The sequence below is a fragment of the Esox lucius genome, chromosome 18, assembly GCF_011004845.1.
Source record: "Esox lucius isolate fEsoLuc1 chromosome 18, fEsoLuc1.pri, whole genome shotgun sequence".
Taxonomy (NCBI): Eukaryota; Metazoa; Chordata; class Actinopteri; order Esociformes; family Esocidae; genus Esox; species Esox lucius.
The window spans coordinates 23721439-23742316 of NC_047586.1; the positions used below are offsets into that span (position 1 = coordinate 23721439).

Consider the following 20878-nt stretch of genomic DNA (forward strand, 5'->3'; position numbering starts at 1 on the left):
CATTAAGGTATGTGTGGCAAACATAAAAATAGAGGTTCAAGTGATAAAAAATAGGGTTATACATTCATTTAAAAACATCCTATACACAAGAAGAAACACTACTATTTGGACATCATCAGTGGGCTCAGAGAGACTGCTCAGATTGACAATATCCATTAACTAGGGATTCACCTTACATTTAGTCAATCTTTTAAACAGTCTAAGGCAGCCTATTCCACTTCTAGGCTTCTGAATATAAAACAGTTCATTTCACTGCCAGGCTTCTGAATCTATACAAACACATTGACTATCCAAGCTTTAATGTTCTGGTTGTGTTTGCCTCTATCACAAAGAAGACCAACAAATCTTTTGGAGCTGCCCCATAGAAGATCCTATGTAGCAACAATTTCACGATCATTCGTCCTCAATCTCTACCAATTTAACGTTTGTAATGGATTTTTTAAGTATACTGTTTTTTTGAATATCCCTTTAAATATCCACATGCTTTGATGAAATAGCTTCAGAGAGGTGCTGTCAGTGTTTCTGCAAATAATAATACAGTGTAACATTTCCTTTATCCGAGTCAGAAGTTGATTCTTTATGCTGGCCTAACGGCTGCCAAGAAACTTGTTGCTGTAAGATGAACACCACCACATTACCTTTCAATCATTCTTTGTCATTGGATCTACAAAAATGTGTCAAGTGTTGGTATGTGCTGGTTGCTTTTGATAAGTGTTACATAATCCCTGCCTACTGTAACTCCAACCACTTGTCTGGTGGATGACTCCTTAGTAACATTATTTCCTGCTAGGGTCCAAATTTAAATGGTCCTTCTTTAATAGGTTATAATTATTTAAAGTTCTGGAATTTGACTGTTCTTTGCATTAAGACTGCATAGTGATTTTTAAGTGCTTGTGCCTACTGTACATTAAGCTGATGATGTAAACCAGAGCGAATTACAGGTCTTCTCAAAATCCATTGAATGACAACTCCAGAGGTGTCACCGTTGTGTCGTGATTAAAGAATGCAAGGAGTATGCAAGTAAAATCTTTGCCCTCTCACTTTCATTGTCAATGTTTAACCTCAGCTACACGGCCTGCGTCAATGTGCATCCTGCTTCACCAGAAATTGACCACATGCTACTTTAATCTTTAAGTCACAAGATCGAATGAATATGCTGCAGCAATCGAGAATCTAATTCTTGACCTTGGCCACTGGACACAACCCATCGCAGATAGTAGAGCAGCTTAAATTGATTTAAAGGGAATTGTTCCCCCAGTGGCTGATGTACAGACACTGATGGCTGTTGTGTAGGAAGGCTGTTTGCCTACCTCCGTGAACCCATGGAGTCCCGTCTTTGCTACTTTGTTCTAAACCAACTGTGTATTGATCAGGGGATTTGGACAAACATGGGACAAGATCGAAGGGGTTTGGTCAGGCAGAGCCATTTTGACACTGTGTAGGATAAAACAGGTTGGATTTATAAGCTTTTAAAGTAGACGCTTGGAACTTCTCTAGAATTGACAGCAATAGTTTTGGTAGAAGCCAAGTGCACTCACTGCGATTTGCCTTTGCAGACTGCATCTGTCACATCACATAACTATTTGTTTTTCATCAACTACAGCTTTAAGCACCCAATGATTCAACATGGTCTCAGTGGACTACGTAGATTTTTTTACGTAAATCCGTAGCACCCAATTTCATATTATATGTTACATTATGTTAGGTTACATCACAATTCGCTACCAAAACTTACAATACACTACAAATTGGCTAAAACTTAACATATCTTATTACAGCGTATAATATGTTATGCGTGCTATTAAAACATATAATATAATACGAACGTCAGACAAACGTATCATATTTTACAAACAGTATGAAACAGTATAATTCATTGCAAATTTGCACAAACCAATCTAGCTGTGCTTCAAAATGGCAATATTCCGATCTGAAGACAGGCACCATAACCACTGCTCCACACAGTTTATTTGGATACCAAGGAAGGAGTAGTGGTCTTACAGTATGTAATAAATGCATTTTAACTAGGTTAATGCTAGGTATAACAGCACTGGGGTTAAGATTCAGGTTAAGGTTAGATATCACAGCACTGGGGTTAAGGTTTGGGGTAAGGTTAGAAAACGAAAAAGGTAAGGTTAAGGTTTGGTTAGGGTTTGGTGTCACATCACTGGAGTTAAGGTTAGGGTTTGGGTTAAGGTTAGGTATTACAGCACTGGGGTTAAGGTTTGTATTAGGGTCAAAAAGAAAATAATTTATAACATGTTGATGTTGCACCACCACTACTCACCACCTCTGACAGCAAGTTCCTGTTTGGAGTAGTGGGTAAAGCACCCACTTGTGGAGCGTAAGGTCCTCAGTTTAAAACAAAGCTTGATTATTGCTCTAGTGGGCCCACCGGCGGCCCACTACCTTTCTGCCGCTGCGGCTGCCGAGCGTTTCTGCAAAGCGCCCGGCCAGTGGTCCGCTTTCATGACAATGCTTTATAAAAATACCCTGATCAGCAGCTCACCAGCGGCCCGAAGGCGGCTAGCCGCTTTTATGCACTAAACCCAGCGGGATGCCTCACGCCCCAATATTAGGTTTTATTTATAATAATCCTTTATAATAATTTTGGTCATATCACAAATGACAATGAACTGAATAACATCTAAACAAATTATCCCAAATAGTGCAAGATGCATACAAAAAACATGCATTATACAGCAAGCATACAAAATTAACGCGCAAATGAATTGAAATAAAACATTTACAAAATCAAATAGTGCAAGAAAACGTGTCCATCAACAGATAAAACAGTAAAATTACAGTATTTCAATGTGAAGGTACAAAATAAACATAATACAATACAAAATAAACAAGAGCTAGAATGGTCCCTAGTACCGCCGAGACGTCTTCTCCCAACTGCATGGTCAGCTACCCCTTTCTGGTACCTGGGGACCTGGTTCTGGACACCCTCGTCTGTGGAATCCTGGTTGGAAGGATTCTTCCTTATGGCTCCTGTAATACAGTAATCAGATATAGTACTTAAATGGTCTGACATGATTTTGAGAATTGCATGACATTCAAGAAAAATGAAATGTTTCATGAAGACAACATGCTAGTGCAACTATAGTCTTGTTTTTACCTGATTGTAGAGCCAGCTGTACCCTCAGCTCGACCTTCTCTTCAGTCAGCCAATTCATCTTCTCCAAATGTTCTGAAAGTAAAGACTCAATCAATCAATCAATCAAATGTATTTATAAAGCCCTTTTTACAACAGCAGTTGTCACAAAGTGCTTTACAGAGACACCTGGCCTTAAACCCCAGGGAGCAAACAATTTCAATTGAATTTCAGTGGCTAGGAAACACTCCCTAAGAAGGCCGAATTTTAGGAAGAAACCTAGAGAGGACCCAGGCTCAGAGGGGTGACCAGTCCTCTTCTGGCTGTGCCGGGTGAGATATTAAGAGTCCAATTGGAATAATAAATACATTTCTCTGGGCTAAATCCAGAGTCTATTTGATTCTAGACTAGGTCAAAGGTATGACCAGGTGGACAAGGACAGGGACAGCAACGGACCCCCCAAACCAGGTCCTCCGCAGGTGTGGACCAGGACCTCATCTCCTCCTAAAATGTAAAAGTGGAGGAGACTGAGAAAAGTTAGAAAGTGCATTCCTCATATCCCCCAGCACAATAATATAGCAGCGTAACACCTTGGAACTGAGACGGGGGGGTCCAGCGACACTGTGGCCCTACCCGGGGGAGGCCCCGGACAGGGCCCAACAGGAAGGAAATCAATCCACCCACATTGCCAAGCATCAACCAAAGGGACACCCACCAACCGCAACCCCCCTGAAAGAGGGCAGAGTATTGGCAGCAGAGTACAGCCCAATTGCACAAGTGCGCAACAGAGAGTCAACAACAAGCCAGTGACTCTTCCCGAAAGGCATTGGAGGGAGGGCATCCCAGTGGCGACGAGAGCCCACCTGGCAAGACAGCAAGGGTGGACAGTATCAAGCCTACTGGTCACCTTCACACCCCCGGGCCAGGCTACACCTAATTATAATCCGTGCTGTAGAGATGAGTTTTTAGTGAATACTTGAAAGTTTGCACTGAGTTTGCATTTCAAACCTTAATTGGCAGATCATTCCACAGTAGTGGAGCTATATGAGAAAAGGCCCTGCCGCCAGCTATTTGTTTAGAAATTCTAGGTACAATTAAAAGGCCTGCATCTTGCGATCGTAGGTTACGTGTATGTATGTATGGCTGGATCATTTCAGCATGGTAAGTAGGAGCAAGTCCATGTATTGATTTATAGGTTAAGAGTAAAACCTAAAAAATCTGCCCTAACCCTAACAGGCAGCCAGGACAGGAGTAATGTATTTTGTTGTTCTAGTTAGGATTCTAGCAGCCGTGTGCAGCACTAATTGGTTTATTTATTTATTTAATTTGTCTGGATAACCAGAGAGAAGAGCATTGCAATAATCTAGTCTAGAAGTAACGAAAGCATGGATTAATTTTTCTGCATCAGTTTTTGATAGAAAGTTTCTAATTTTTGCAATGTTTAGAATATGAAAATAAGCAATTCTCAAGACATGTTTTATATGTTCTTCAAAGGAGAGGTCAGGGTCAAGTGTAACGCCTAGGTATTTTACAGTTTTTTGGGATACGACCATGCAGCCGTCGAGGTTCACAGTGAGATCTGCTAACAATGCTCTTTGTTTCTTGGGTTCTAAAACGAGCATTTTCCTGTTTTCCTTGAGTTTAAGAGCAAGAAATTCTCTGTCATCCACTTCCTAATATCTGAAACTTCCTACAATCCAAAGTAGCTAATTTAGGGGCTTCTCCATGCATCATTGAAATATATAACTGTGTGTCATCTGTGTAACAATGAAAGTTTACATTGTGTTTTCGGATTACATCGCCCAGAGGGAGCATATATAGTGAGAACAATAATGGGCCCAGAACCGAGCCTTGAGGAACACCAAAGCATACCTTTGACTTTTCAGAGGATATGCCATCCAAACTAACAAACTGATATCTTTCAGATAAATAAGATTTAAACCAGGCTAGGACATGTCCACGTAGCCCAATATGGGTTTCCAGTCTCTCTAAGAGAAGGGAGTGATCAATAGTGTCAAAAGCAGCACTAAGATCAAGAAGCAACAGGACGGATGCGGAACCTTTGTCTGAGGCCATTAGAAGGTCATTTGTTACTATGATTACAGTACTATGATGGAATCTGAAACCGGACTGGAGTATTTCATAAATGTTATTTGTCTTTAGGAAGGCATTCAGTTGTTGGGAAACAAATTTCTTAAAGATTTTTGAGTGGAACGGGAGGTTCGATATTGGCCTATAATTGTTTAAAATGTCAGGATCCAGATAAGAGTCTTAATTTCCGCTATTTTTAGTGAGTTTGGTACACATCCAGAGGAAAGGTAGCAATTTATTATGTTCATTAGTTAAGGAGGAAATAGCTCCTTAAGTAATTTTGTTGCAATCGGGTCTAGCTGAGAGTTTGTGGGTTTAGAAGTGATTACAAATTTAGTAAATGTGTTGAGCGATACGGTATCAAAAAATTCAAGTCTCCCCATTGACACCTGGTCAGGGAGGTTCAGGACATTTTTAGGACAACTAAAATTTTGAGGACCATAACTATTTAAGGAGGAGTCAGTTATTTGTTTTCTAATGGTGATGATCTTTTCATCAAAGTAGTTCATTTATTCATTACAACTAAAGTGAAGACCCACTTCACTTGCTAAGCTTTGCTTTTTTGTTAACTTTGCAACTGTATCAAAGAGAAATGTTGGATTGTTTTTGTTCACCTCTATCAGGTTGGAGAAATAAGCTGATCGAGCAGACGTGAGTGATTTTCGGTATTGTACTGTACTGTCTATCCAGTCTAGTCTAAATACTTCCAACTTGGTGGAGCGCCACTTTTGCTCCAATTTTCTGGAGGCTTGTTTAAGTGCTCTAGTATTGTCTGTGTACCAGGGAGCACGTTTCTTGTTGTGTATTTCTTTAGTTTTTAGTGGTGCAACTGTGTCTAATGTATTTCGCAGTGTTGAGTTTAGATCCTTGATTTGATTGTTTACAGATTTATTTACTCTGTCGTTAATGAGCGAACGAATATCAAGGAATTTATTTGTAGTCCGAGAATTTATAGTACGGCTTTTGATACTCATTGTTTGCGGAGCAAGTGGATTTCTTGTTTCTCACGTGTCTAGGACACCCTGCAAAACATATTTTCATTCCAAGTTTCAAATAGTTATTATGTTTTCAAATTCACCTGCATGCTTGATGAGCTTATAAGGGACAACCTCCCAGGTATCTTCATGTGGTGAAAAAGTTCTGGCAAACTTGTCGTGGCTGAAGGACTTCCTGCTGGTGATGCTGTGTGGTGGCCAGTAGCAAAGTCCCCCTTTGAGCCACAGGCGTGGAACTGCTGCCACACAGTCATCCTACTCCGGGAACAAAACAACAGAAAACGTCATCACCTGAAAGAAATATTTAGAAAAGAGGTTTAAAATACCGGCAGCATAAGACACACACAGGCTAGCTAAGAACAATGTGGATACACAAAGACACCTCAGTAACGGAAATGTAACAAGTGCAGGTTTAGCTAGTCTAAATGTACTGCCAAGAGTAACGTTATCCACATAATGTGGATAACTTTACACAAAGAAACACGATTTAGCTGACGTTACCTATCAGTTCATAAAAGTTACAAGGAATAAGCACATATTATAACATTCTAACTAAGAAACACAGATATAGACAAGTTAGCTAACAATGTTACCATACCTGTTCAACTGTTGATATGTGAAGAAGCACAAAACTTCCGAACTTGAGGATAAACGAAGAAACAAAAAATTGTAACCCACCAAATCTGTGGACACACAAAGAAACAAGGGTTACTGTAGGTATTTCATCTCAGGCCTACGCTGTTTTTTTCAAACTCAGTTTCTATAACTTTTTCCGTTTTCCCGCCAATGGTTTAGAACTTGCGTTCAGCTACCAGTAACTTGACTAAAGAATTCAAATGTTAATAGAATATTGCAAACAGTCCTTGTTTAATACAAAACAGTCATTATGTTCTTACTCAGTAACCTAATAACACTTAACGCTGGTTATTTATAATAGAACAGAACTCACCATAGTTGAAAGTGTCTCGGCATTCAACAATTTTCAGTCTGATGTCCAAAAAATCCTTGATCTTCGTTTGTTTCGGGAGTTCATCAAATTGTAGTAAAACAATGTCATAATCCACATGTTGTATTGTCAAATTCAGAGCATATAGCTTATACCTAACACACTTTGAACAAGAGTTGAAGAACGAACATAGTCACTAAAATGAATGATCCCATAGTTTTCACAGTACTACAGCGTGGGATTCCAAATGGTGATTGTCTTGCCTTAAACATGTGCAATTCACATTCGCTATAGCGCCATCTACAGACACAGCAGTGTTTAAACACAGTAATGAACTGTCCCCCATGAACCATTAAAGTCAAGGCTATAGGCGAGTAGTTGAGCCGGTACCATGCAGTGGAAAACGGCTGTTACTTCGGGAAAATATTATGGTAAGCAATGGTGAGAGAGGGCTGTTTCTATGTGTTTACTGTACATGTCTACACAAAGGTCTTTTACACAAGAAATAGTGCAATAGTCAAAGTCTATTTTATTTATAAACTACCAATATTGACCAAAATTCTGTACACTAAGATTTAACAATATTAAAATAAAGTTAATACAAATAGTCAGTACAAGAATAAAAGGGGTACAATAGCATCTCTGCTGGAAGAAAATGGCAACACAAGCAGAAACAGCAGATCACAGTGCACGCCCTCTCTTCGGCGGATAGTCGCCAGCGTAACGCAGTCGGGCTGCTGGTGGAAAGCCACCTGAGATGCATATTAGTGTATGCAAATTGAGATCAGGAGAAAAGCGGCAAAAGCTGGTGTCCCGCTGGCTGTACGACATTATTGCCTCCTGCGGCCCGCCAGCAGCAAAACACCCGCAGGCCGCCATCGATTGCTCACTGTGTAGGTGGGTCGTGTGTGTGAGTGAGAGTTAGTGTTTCACTGAACATTTTGTTGGTCCCCTCTAGGAAAATGTATATTTCCGGCTCAGGGGTTCGGATAAAACAGTTGGGGATACTTTTAAGTTTAGGCATTATGGATTAGGTTTATGGTTAATCATTAGGGCTTGATTAAGTTCTTGCATTTTAGGTTATTAAGGCTAGTGTGAGTGTTAGGTGATAAGGAATGTGGATTTGTGTTCTAGTCACAAGTATAGAAATACATGTATGTGTGTGACTGGTGTGTGGATATACCTATGAGTCAGCATTAGTCATTTGCTGTCCAATCAGAATGCCAGCATAAAAGTAATCAGCAGTAATTATAGGCTTACATACACACACAAACCAAATCAACGAGCAGTTCTTGTCTTGGCATGTCTATCTCTCAAATCAAATCCTCCCCATCTCCCTCTCCACTCTCCAGTGAGTAGGATGAAGGAAAAAGCCTCTCTCATCCGAAAGCTCCATCCATTGCCTCCCACACTATCTAAAAGCGTGCATTTCGGACTCTCTGTGTCCATGTTTTCCAACTGTATTCGAGAGCCTGTATATCCATCTACTCTATCTCCCTCTTCAGAAAGCTGCATTTTACAGACATCCTCTAAAATGGAATGCAAATTTAGGTATGAGCCATGTTTTACGGATAGATCCCACCATCATCCGTCACTGTTTTTGTAGAGGGGAAGCAAGACGGAGGGACGGTGGGACAATGACAGTGAGAAGGGAGGAGAAACTACGGACTGGTCACTCTGAGCTGATGCTCTGCGTTTGTGTGTCAGGGACCTTCGCTGTGATGTGGGTTTGTCACGTCTTACCCTAGCAGAGGCAGTGGCACATCCACCATGTTAAGGTCTAGAGAGCACCAAATCGCCTATCAACGCCAGTAAGCAAGGAGTTATGTGTAAGCACCATGGCTACAGGGTTCACACACAGGATCATCAGGAGGCCCAACAATTGGAAGCGTGTGTGAGAAAGACAAAGGAAGAGACAGAGAGAGAGACAAAGGGAGTTAATAGGGGAGAGGTGTGGCCAAGCAGCAGGGTGGGGTTTATGCTAATACGGTGTGCAGGCTACTAACCCGTATAGAAAATGGGTGTCCTTCGCTGGTAGTTTTACCAATGCCTTTTCTGGCTAATGTTTTCAGGGGGCAATAAGCTAGGTGATCATATTCGTAGCTCAGTTACTGTAACATTGTCAGTCCATTGCAGTACAGCAGCATTTGATTAATGCATATTAAACAACACCAAATGGTGCTACTAACAGGTTTCTGTAGTAACCATCCCTTTACACCTGGTCGTCTTCCCACTCCATCTCACTGGTATGTCTGCAGTGATTAGCGGGCCGATTCATTAATTAACATCATTATGATGAATTAATGTCAGGGAGTGAGAGGATGCCTTTTTAGCTTAAAACATTGTTTCCTTCCTTTAAATGTAATTTACACTGATGGCAAATTTAGGATACACCTTTCTCACAGTTTTTTGCTCTGCTTTCTTCTGCTCAAGTCCTCTCCCTCTTTCTTCATTTCCCTTGTTTTCTCTGTCTTTCTTTGTCTTTTCAGTTAAATGGAGAATGCTGAGTAGAATAAGAGTATAGCCAGCTGAGAATTCAGATTTTCTATGCAGCAAATCTTGGTATAGTTTTAAAATACGTTTGTGCGTTTTACCTAAACAAGTTAACACCAGTCGAATTGAAATGGGCATCATGCAATTTCAATAGTGTCTGTTGTTAGCCTGAAAATGGGCTCTGGCCCCAGGGCATATGTGCAAGGGAACATTTAGGGTACTTCACCTTTGACCCTCCCCAACCAGTTTGGACGTCTTTTGATGAGGCAAGTCCATAATTGCAAATTAAACACCGTGAAATTGCTAGGGAAGTAAATACAACTCTTTGAAAACCATGTATTACCACTAGTGTTTAGAAAACAACAATATCCATAGTATAGTATACCCTTATCTACTGTCTGTATAATGTAGACAAGCATAGCTTTCAAATACGTCATGCTCATTAAGTAAGTGTTCACTTGCTTGTTTCTAATAGCTGTACCCAAAACTGCAAAATGGCTTTGACGGTCCAATTTAGCAAGAACAACAAAATACTCTGCCTTTCGAGGGAGAGTACGACAGCAATTACCTTGCCACATCTTACTGTTTGCAAGTTTTCTGAAATTTGTAAGTGTTGTTTCTGGTGTTTGTGCTACGATCTGAGGCTGATATGTCAGCATTTTCAGGCCCTTTGTAGTAAGTAGGAACACTCATAAATTGTACCCTTAACAAGCTAGTGAGCGCTGTCCTACTCACTTTCAGAAGCTCTCCAAATATATTTCACCAGAGACAACCAATCACTTAATGCAATTCCAAATATGGGCAACTGTCAGCCGCTGGCAAATCACCTAATTCAATAAAGAGAAATGAAAAAAATACAGGGCCCCTAATTTCATTTAATTCATTTTCTGGCAAATGGCCTAAGACCCCCTGCCTGTTGGGGCCCCTGGGCTCTAGTCCAGATTAGCCTGTGGATTAAAATGACCCCTGCATGCAGGTCACTTGGAGGCCACTGGCTTGTCAGTTGATGTGTGTGTGGCTAAAATGTCCCTGGCAGTGTGTGTCTCTGTGTCTGGCCTTATGTAAGAAGGTAGATTGTTTGTGGTGGCGTGTGTACACTGAAGGGAGTGTCAATTGCCTTTGAATGTATTTACTTCAGTCATTATTTCTGTGTTGATTATATTGGACTTTTATTTTGTATTACTTTATTTAACTAGAGCCGAGACACTGGCAGACTGCTACACCTGCGAACCAAAAAAAAGCTATCTCGGTATTTGATTTGTATTTGGGAGAATAGTTTCTGGCAGTGTGTGTGGGTCTTTGTGTGTGTGTGTGTTTGTAGACAGTGTAATCACTTGCTACTAGGCCTGAGGACGCTGGGATAGCTAAGCAGGCAGGCAGAAAAAGTGGAAGAGCAGATCTTCCAGACCAGAAAGTAAATGATGAAGAAGTCAACACGGCTGATAGAAACACACTTCATTCCCAATGTAGAGCACTTTTTTTGACCGAGGCTGGACCTACAGTTGTGCTCAATGGTTTGCATTCCCTTGGAGAATTGGTAATATTTGTACCATTTGTAAAGAAAACATGAGTGAGCAGGCAAAACACATGTATTTTATTTCTTACGGGATTTACATTCAACTGTAGGTCATAACAGAATGGCACAATCATAAAACGAAACATGGCAACAAAGAAAAAAAATGACCTGACCTCTGTTCAAAAGTCTTCATACCCTTAGTTCTTAATACTGTGTATTGCCCCCTTTAGCATCAGTGACAGCATGCAGTCTTTTATAATAGTTGTCTATGAGGCCACGATTCTTGCAGGTGGTATAGCTGCCGCCTGAAGTTACCTATGGGTTTTTCTTTGTTCCCCGAACAATTTTTCTGGCAGTTTTGGCTGAAATCTTTCTTGGTCTACCTGACCTTGGCTCAAGAGTGTATTGATACCTTGGCATCACGTGTGTGTCACCTTGTGTGTCTGTAACAAGGCCAAACATTCAAGGGTATGTAAACTTTTGATCATGGCCATTTGGGTGATTTCTGTTATCATTATGATTTAAAAAGGAGCCAAACATGTGATAATAAATGGCTTCATGTGATCACTATCCTTAAACAACATTTAAAAATTTCTGCCAGGGTATGCAAACTTATGAGCACAACTATATAAAGCCTGGTCAAAAGTAGTGTACTATATAGGGAATAAGTTTCTGTTTGGAATGCAAACCTTTTGAATAGGAATAGTTCAATACAAAGCTAATAAAGATTTTTTTATAATTAAACCAAGGTAGTTCACAAGTAGGAAAAAGTAGAACCTAATAACTGAATTGGTCCGTGCTTCCTTAGAAAATATTACTAATTGTCATATGTCATAAGTCTACAAAACCATTTCACATTTTTCAACACCGTATTGACATTACATATTCTTTTGATGAGTAAATTCTTGCAGACTTCCATCTGGCGCTATAGGCTTCCACTGCCCAGCCGTTGGTCTTCCTCTCCCTTTGGGGAATGGAAATGACAGACTGATGTATACATCTGGTGGGCAATTTGTCTCCCTGTCTATCTGTGCCTCAGTTTTTCACAGATGTGTATAAAACCTCTTGCCTTTTATTTGTTTGTGCAGGATAGTTCATGTTGAATTGGAAGCTTTGAAGCAGCCCGTACTGCAACTGGCACATCATTGCGACATAATTGCACGGTAAAATGTGTTGGAGATTGAAGGGACTTGACCTAGGATGTCAATACTCAACCCCTCTCCTTTCTTTCTCTGTCCAGGAGTGGTAGGCCTGGCTGAGGTATCCCAGGATGCCGTTGGTTAAGCGGAGTATCGAGCCCAGGCACCTGTGCCACACCGTGCTGCCGCGGGCCATCAAGAACGAACTGGAGTGTGTGACCAATGTCTCGCTGGCCAATGTCATCCGACAGCTCAGCAGCCTTAGTGAGTCTCACACACACACACACACACACAACACACCCTATCATAGGCAGAAATCTCGGGGGGGGACATGACCCCCACCGCCATCTTTGAGAAAACTACGATTTGTCGCCCCCAATATATCACTGTAAACATAACTATGTCATTTCAATAATATTAATATGACGCAATGAAAGCACCACAGTGCTGATTATAGACACTTAATAGCTCGTTTTTTTGTTTGAAAAGATTGTAATCCCCCCACCCTTTCCCTCAAAATGGTTTGATCCACTGGCCCCCAGTCCTCAACAGTGGCACATTGTGCAGGTTAGTGATGGGATGGTCGACTCTTTCTACTGACTTGGATCTTGTTGATTTTGTTTCACTCTATGATTACAACTATGTTTATCATTACAATCAAAAATCTATTACTACATTAATTACTGTAGGCCATGCGTCCAAGTATCTGTTACAAACATATTTACAATGGTACTTTCTTGATCAACTATTCTTTGAGAACGTCAAACTAACAGCTGTTGGACGGAGAGTAGGCTACTGAGCTGGCAGCCATTCAAATGAATGAAACAGATGAACAAAAACAATGAATGAAAATTAAACTGAACTGAGTCAGTCGTTCACGAGTCGTTTTTTTTTGGGCAAAGGCCAAATAAATTACAACCAAATAATTTTCCCTGCAAATGTACATAGACGTTGATCGGAGAACTGAGCTGGAGGACCGGGTATGAAGCAAGTGATCATGATCATGTTCACAATTTAAAGAATCATTAGAAAAAAGGACTTGTGAGCCACAAGTCACAAAAAAGATTTGTTCAAAACAATCACTAGTGCAGGTACAGTGCATGTGTGGAAATCTGACAATCTATCGTTGGTGGCAGACTTTCAGTAAGTAGTTCAAACAAAGGATATGTTAGACATTTCTTTACATATACCACTCAATAAAATAAAACATTTAGCCTTTATTTTTGCTGCATTGAACAACAGGTCACACTTAATGTTAGCTAACGCAGTAGTTAGCTGACATTTGCTAGCAAGCTACAGTAACATCAACCAGTGTTGGCAGCTGTTTGGATTAGAGAGCTTGCAGTGCAGTGTATCCAGTGTTCCTTAGCAGGCAAAGGGTCAGTGTTTGTGTCTGCCGTCTGAATGGCACTCAATGCACGTAGCTAACGTGCGGTCAGTTTGTTTTGTGTTGGTAGGGTTCACACACAGTAGCTGAATTTGCAGAACTACAGAAGCGAGCAAACCGAATTCGCAAACGTAAACAGTATTACAGCACCACTTTTGATGTCCCCCTCAAGAATTGCTCTTGGGAAAATGTAATGTAATTGTCCCCTCCAAAGTTGATATCAGATTTTCACCCCTGCACCCTGTACCTACATTTGTACATTGTTTTCTTTCTTCTGTCCATTCTTTCTTCCTGGTATGTATGTGTGTGTGTGTGTGTGTTGTAACAGGTAAGTATGCAGAGGACCTGTTTGGGGAGCTCTTCAACGAGGCCCACTCCTTCTCCTTCAGGGTCAACTCCCTCCAGGAGCGCGTGGACCGCCTCTCTATCAGCGTCACACAGCTGGACCCTAAAGAAGAGGAGCGTGAGTGACACACACAGATAAACACACACACACCACACATCACACACATGTAAACACAGAACATGTTTTACCTATTTCAAATACACACACCTTAGACAACCCCCTTACAAAGTAAACCTACAGACAACCACACTCTAACAGACACTAAGGATTAACCCATTCTGTTCCAGTTGTGTTTTTTGGAAACAGACATTGTATGATATAGTAACCCTTGACATCTCATTATTTTTTTTTAATAAATGAAACCTGGGGAAATGTTTAGGGTTATACTGAGTTTTAGGGTTAGAGTAAGGTTTGAGGTTAGACATAAAAGGTTAGGTTTTGATTTTGGGATTTTGCTGGCTAAAGTTTTAGGGTTAGAAACATTTGGATCGTAATAGGAATGCATTTCGGTCACCGAAATGTTTTCACAAGAATAGTAAAGCAAGTGTGTGTGTGTGTGTGTGTGTACGTGTGTGTGTGGGTCATTGCCAGCCTCATCCAGTCTTAATGACCTTATTAGAGGAACAGGACACAGTTGAGATGGTGTCATTTTTCATCCCAGTAGTTTCAAATTGCCACATTGTGCCAACCGAACACATCACTCACAACCACACACCCTTGTCGGCAGGCTCTGTAAGCCCTCGTTATAGCCATTCTAACCAGCCGGTCAGTGATTTACCTGGCCCTGCCTCACACAATGGCCTGTCTTTGTGGGGTAACGGGAAACCCAGCTATGCTACAGTGGTGATAAAAGGGAGAGAGATAATGACTGTCTTTGGTGGGACCTGAGTCGGGCAGTCAGGTAAAACAGGTTGGAGAGAGAAGATGCGAAAGAACGGAGATAGGGAGATGGAGGGATGCAGAAAGATGAGGGGGAGAGAGACAGAGGGACAGGGAGATAGAAGCAGGGGGAGGGGGTGAGACAGAGAGGGAAAGATAAAGAAATAGTGAGAAAGAGACAGACAGAAAGAGAGGGTGTGTGAGGGGCGAGAGCAGGATGGGAACCTCATAGTAGTAGTAAGCTAATACCACTCTTCTGTGGAGAGGCATCGATTTCCCATGGGCCAACGGGGTGTTTACAGCTCGAATTGGATAGTTGAGGTAGATTGATACTCAGAACCGGGCTGCCTTAGGACACTGTTTTAGATTAAAGGGGGTGGAGTTTTGGCCTATCTGGACCCGCGTTTGGTGACCCACTTAAGGCTCCAAACACCTACTACACCTCCCCTCCTCCCCCCACTCCCTCTTCTGCCTCTCCTCCCGCTCCTCATTTCCTGTCCCCATTTTTCTTTTCCATAATCATGCCAATGTGAGGATGGACATTATGTACAGTATGTTTCAAAGGTTTTTGTTGACCACACCTACAACCAGTGGTGGTTGTACTGTGGTGGGGGGGGGGCCCGTGCTTCTCTTTATCGTTAGATTATTTAAAATTTTTATATCATGGGGGCATTTCATGTACATTAATATGGTATAAACTAGGGAGGCCACAATTCTCAATACAATATTGAACCGTTCGGTACGACATCCACGGTTCAATACGCGCTTGTGAATTGCGTTTATTTCTCTCCAAATTGTCTGTTTGTGTGTGCGTTTAAGTCTACGAGCTGAAATAAGGAAACTCCTCCCCGCGAGTAAATATTTAGGGGGCGCTGCGGTTGAACCATCATTACACACTTTGACATGGCGAGCGGCGGTGAAGTGAGGCTACAGTACGAGGAAGCGCCAGCATCTTTCAAATCCGTGGTGGGGAGACATTTCGGTTTTGCCGTTCAGTATAATGCAGAGGAAGAAAAAACCCTGAAAAAAAAAATGACTGTGTGCAAGCATTGTTTTACACGTCTAGCCTACTCAAAGGGAAACACTTCTAACATGACTGCACATATGCGGCGCCATCACCCAGCAATATCACTGTCTGAAGGCATGATAGCAGAGCAGGTAATAAAATCCAAAAAACAACAGTTCCTCGCAGAATCCTTCCAGCATACATACCCAACTGGTTCAATTTATTTTATATTATACAATACTAGTAGGAACTAGTGGACTTTTCTTTGCTTTCAAGTAAAATAAAGGAGTATTGCAATACATTTTTAAAAAAAAAATTCTCCTTAACCTGTTAATGTTCCTATTGCCTAAGCATAGACCAACAAAAAAACACTCATGTGTCAAGCCATCCGAACCGAACCGAACCGAAAACCGTGGTTAAAAAACCCAGGTATGTATTGAACCGTGGGCTAACTGTATTGTTGCATCCCTAGTATAAACATATCATATAAGCCATATCATATAAGCCATTTCCACATGCAAATCATATACAAGCACTGATGGAAATGGACCACTTAGATTTCCTGGTTTTATGCAAACACGGATATCTAGAATTCATAGCAATTTCTTATAGATTTTTATCATCAGAAGCAGCCATTGCTTAGCAGTCTTAAAAAGTCTAGCTAGCTAGCTAGTTACCGAGAATCTGTAAAAACTAGCACATTCGCCGCTTTGAAAAGCCCACCTTTGAGCGTGGGAATGCAAATTGTCAAGAAAGTAGGGTTCCTGTCAGGCTGAAGACTTTACAAAGCCTGAGAAAACTAGTCAACCTGTCATGGCCATTTAGAATATTGTCTTTTATAAATAAGTACAACCATATCTACCTTCTACCAGTAAAATCATGCAATTTGAGAAACACAAAGGCCACAATAATTTTGTTGCAAAACATGACTCAATCAAAAACATTCAAATCAGACACAATCAACCAATATTTTTTTTTTGAAATACTGCTGTAGTATATAATTATGTCTTAAACACCTGCAAGCACTCATTATTCATGGGGGACTGAAAAAAGAACAGTGTCTACTGGTGGATCTTTCCTTTGAGATGAAACGTGGCATAAAACAGAACATTAATAGGCGAGGATAGAGCCACATACATTCAAAACATACACTTTCACTGCTCATTGTGAGTTTAAACCACCTCACGGGTATAGAACACACAAACACACACAGAAAATCACTCAGTGTTTTCTCTGACCTACAAACACGTTCATCACAGCTATATCTATATGATAGCATCAAAATCTAATATTTACACATCCTAACCCTTAAGTTAGGTTAATCCCGAACCCAAACCTAATGCTAACTGTAGCTGTAATGTTTACCCTAAACAACCAAAGCCTAGAATGTTCTCTTTCAAAATTGTCACATGGAAAATGCATTAAGGCCTGTACACACACAAACACAACAAGATAATATCCAGCAACATCCCATTACTAGGTCCTGGAATCACCGAACCGACTATCTCAAATACTTTGATAAATATGCAATGTTGAGCATATACATTTGCTAATCACACACACATGCAGTCCTGTAGGTGACAGTAGATAAAGCCACATCCATTTGGTTTAAAGTGCGGGATGTGGGCGACAACTGAATAATCTCAGAACCACACATCAATTAGTCGAGACTACGGAATATGAAACAATGTGGAAATGGAGATAGAGTAAGAATAGTGAGTAGAAAGAAAGGCCGTCGCGACAGAGAGATAGACTGTTCTGGGAACAGATTAAGATTAGTTTCCTGTAAGAGTTGCCTTTCATCCTACCCTCTATACCTCCCTTGCTTTCCTCCTCCCTCTTGCATTCCGTCCCTTCACCTCCCTGATCGATCTCCCCTTCCATCTTCCCCGAATGCAATTTGTGTGTTGTTGGGTTGTGTCATCAGTCGGGTCAGACAAACCAGTGGCTTATATCATGCTCTTTAATGTTCCCACTATATCACTGCTAGGGCCACAGACCAGACTATAGGATCATAATGCCACTAGTCGTCCTCTAGGCGCCAGTTCGATTTTCCTTTCAGTTTCACATTTACTCTGTCCATCTCTTCTTTTTCCTTTCTTCTTTGCTCTCACATAAGCCCCTGCACACCTCCTCTCAATGTTCTCTCACACAATTGCAACACTCTAAATCTTCTTTTTCTATCACTATTTTATTTCTCTGAGGGCCGTTTTCCCTATTTCTCCCATGATAGCTGTTTTAACAAAGACGCTTTTCATTTTCTCATTTGGCCATAGACATCGGGTGAGTAGAAGGATTCTCAGGGAGATAAGATGGAGACTGTGTGATTTTATCTAGTTTACGTGCACACAAACACACATGCTCCCATAAAGATAAATACACCCAGTTGCAGACATAATAAGACAAACAGACGGTGTAACAGCCCAGATGGACAGGGAGCCAAATAATCCACCAAATGTATACATCTAAAGCATCATGTCATTTTGTTAATACTTTTTAAGGTTCTTCTCCCATTTTTATCCCTATGTGTTATTTTTGCCTTATCACAGTTACCTATTAGCAGTTTCGGGAGACTTGTGAAGATAAGAAGCCATGTTAGTTGATGGAGAAACAAAAGTTGTCATACAGTAATACAGCTGTCATTGTCTTTTTAATTATGAATACATTTCCATTCAAAATGTTTCCAGATAAAGGACTGACAAATGTAATTAAAGCATGATAATGTGTTATTTAAAATGCACTGAATTCTTTGTAAATGTAGTTTTTTTTTACCAATTTACTGAATCATCATTTTGTTGAGAATTCCTGTCATAGCCTCAGCACCCCTTGAGGAGATGTCTTAATTCATGTTTTCTGTGATACCTACCAGTGCATGCGTGTAGTTCTCCCGACCATCGGCGAGGAGAATGTCACTGCCGCCTGTGGGCATGTCTCTTCTCTCTTTAGTGTGATGTACGTCAAAGCTGTTGATGGGCACGCTTTGTCCGGCCATTCCAATTCTGTTGTATACCGACTCACGATCTGCCGCTGTCAAAACATCTTCCATGCCAAAATCCATACATTTTGCCAAAATATTATTTTTTTAAATGTATGCTTAAAACCTTTTTGATTCCCAGGATATTTAGTATAAGGCCTGGGTCTAAGTACATCCAGAACAATGAAATGGATACCAGAGATGCCAGACCAATGTCTTTACAGTACATTAAAACCATGCCCTACTCAGTTTGTCATTTATCACATAGAGACGGTAATCAGAAAATATTTTGTGTTTAATCTTTGAGTAGTGTAGTCTATGTAAAATCCTAAATTGTTTGAGACTGTTCATAGATTTACAGGTTCAGGTATAGACACAATATCAATTTGAACTGAGGTAGAGCACATGTTAAGGCTAAGCATTTTTTTTTACATGCACATTATGCAAATAACTTATTTCTGGGAATGCCACTGTTTTCACCTCTCTTGATTGGTTCATTCAGACTTTTTATGTTCAGAGAAATAAATGTGTCCTGCATTCCTCTTCAAACGACCATTACTAATATAAATATCTTGCGCTTAAATTAAATACATTGTAAAACATCGAATTCAGAAAAACATTTACGGAAAAAAATTAATTTGGGAACAAACAAAACGGATTTCATTGGGCCCTAGTAAACTGTTTACTAGTTAAGAGAGAAGAGGCCTTAGTCGATTACATATCAATTTTGTAGAAAGAAATGTTTTAAACATTAATTTAAGTGAACTGCATATGTCATATGTCCCTGCATAGGTCATTTATGCTTGTATTTATGCTAGTGGTACAAATCTTGCACATGGCCCCTTTGATAAGCATGCTCACCTCCTCACCATCCTCTGATTAGAAACAAAGGCTTGTGGCTATCTTGGTTTAGTTATACAAATCTTTAATAATAGTTAAGAGTGTAGCTGATTTTGTGATAATTTTTTTTTTACATTGTGCTCACTAGGAAGACAGGTTGTCCTAGATATGCCATGCCTGCATTCCTGTGTGTTTTTGTGTATTTGTTTGCTCAGCCTTCCTTTGTGTTCAGCATCCAGACTCTGAGTGTGCTGCTGAAGCTCCTCTCTGTCTCAGGCTGCCTCACAGTCAGGACCCTATTTGCTTTCTAGTGCACTACATTTGAAAATTGCCATCGTTTTAGGGAATAGGGTGCCATTGGGGACACATCCTTGTCTTTAAACCCATTAGAGGGAAGGGCTTTGAGGAGTGGGCAGAGAGTTCTGCAACATGCCAAAACAAAAAAATTGATATCACTTTCTTATCTCTCTCTCCTCTCTTCTATCTCCCAGATTAGTTGAAGGACCACAGTCCACCGCAACTTTTTATGATTAAAATTATCTATCTACCTGCACTTGGAGTGTATTGCCAGATTCATATTAGAGTGATTGCACTCCACCTAGCATATTACGGCTTATCGGCAGGCCATCCACCTAAACGCACAGGCAACGGTATTCATTTCTGTGTCACACAGTCCATATCCTGAACAGAACAGTTTCATTGAAGATGATTTGGATTTGCACACATTATTAACATTGCAAGAAGCATTTTACTAGTACTTAATGTCGTGGTTGTTTACGGCATTAATAAACCATAATGTACAGGATACAGTGGATATGGTGGTCTGCAGCAGGCATCCACGCTGTGCAAATGTAGCTTGAGATTATTTAATTGACTGTTCTGTTTGACTAGTGATGTACGTGCTTCAAACAAAGGTAATGCCAGTTCGGTATTCAACTGTCTGAAAAGGTGTCCTGGGCTGTTTTAAAATTACTGACCAGATAATTTAGCCTAGCTACCAGTGAGGCTACCTAATTAGCTAACTCGACATTCTGACCTAGACTTGTTTTATTTATCATAACATTTTAGACATAATGCACTCACCATGCACTCAGCTCATTGGCTAGAGAAAAGCTTTGCCAACCTGAGCCTTTGTGGTTTCTCCGCTTGCTTCTGCAGTGAAACAT

At 40.6% G+C, this 20878-nt stretch overlaps 1 protein-coding gene across 3 annotated transcripts in view; it reads left to right on the forward strand.

Moving 5' to 3' along the window:
* wasf1 (WASP family member 1) overlaps nucleotides 1-20878 on the forward strand; it is a 98429-nt gene that overhangs the window by 43466 nt on the left and 34085 nt on the right. For all 3 annotated transcript variants that reach the window (XM_029114631.2, XM_029114632.2, XM_029114633.2), the window contains exons 2-3: nucleotides 12382-12544; nucleotides 13996-14130. In XM_029114631.2, coding sequence (XP_028970464.1) covers nucleotides 12412-12544; nucleotides 13996-14130 — 268 coding nt within the window. In that variant the 5' untranslated portion in view covers nucleotides 12382-12411. The remainder of the gene's footprint in view (nucleotides 1-12381; nucleotides 12545-13995; nucleotides 14131-20878) is intronic.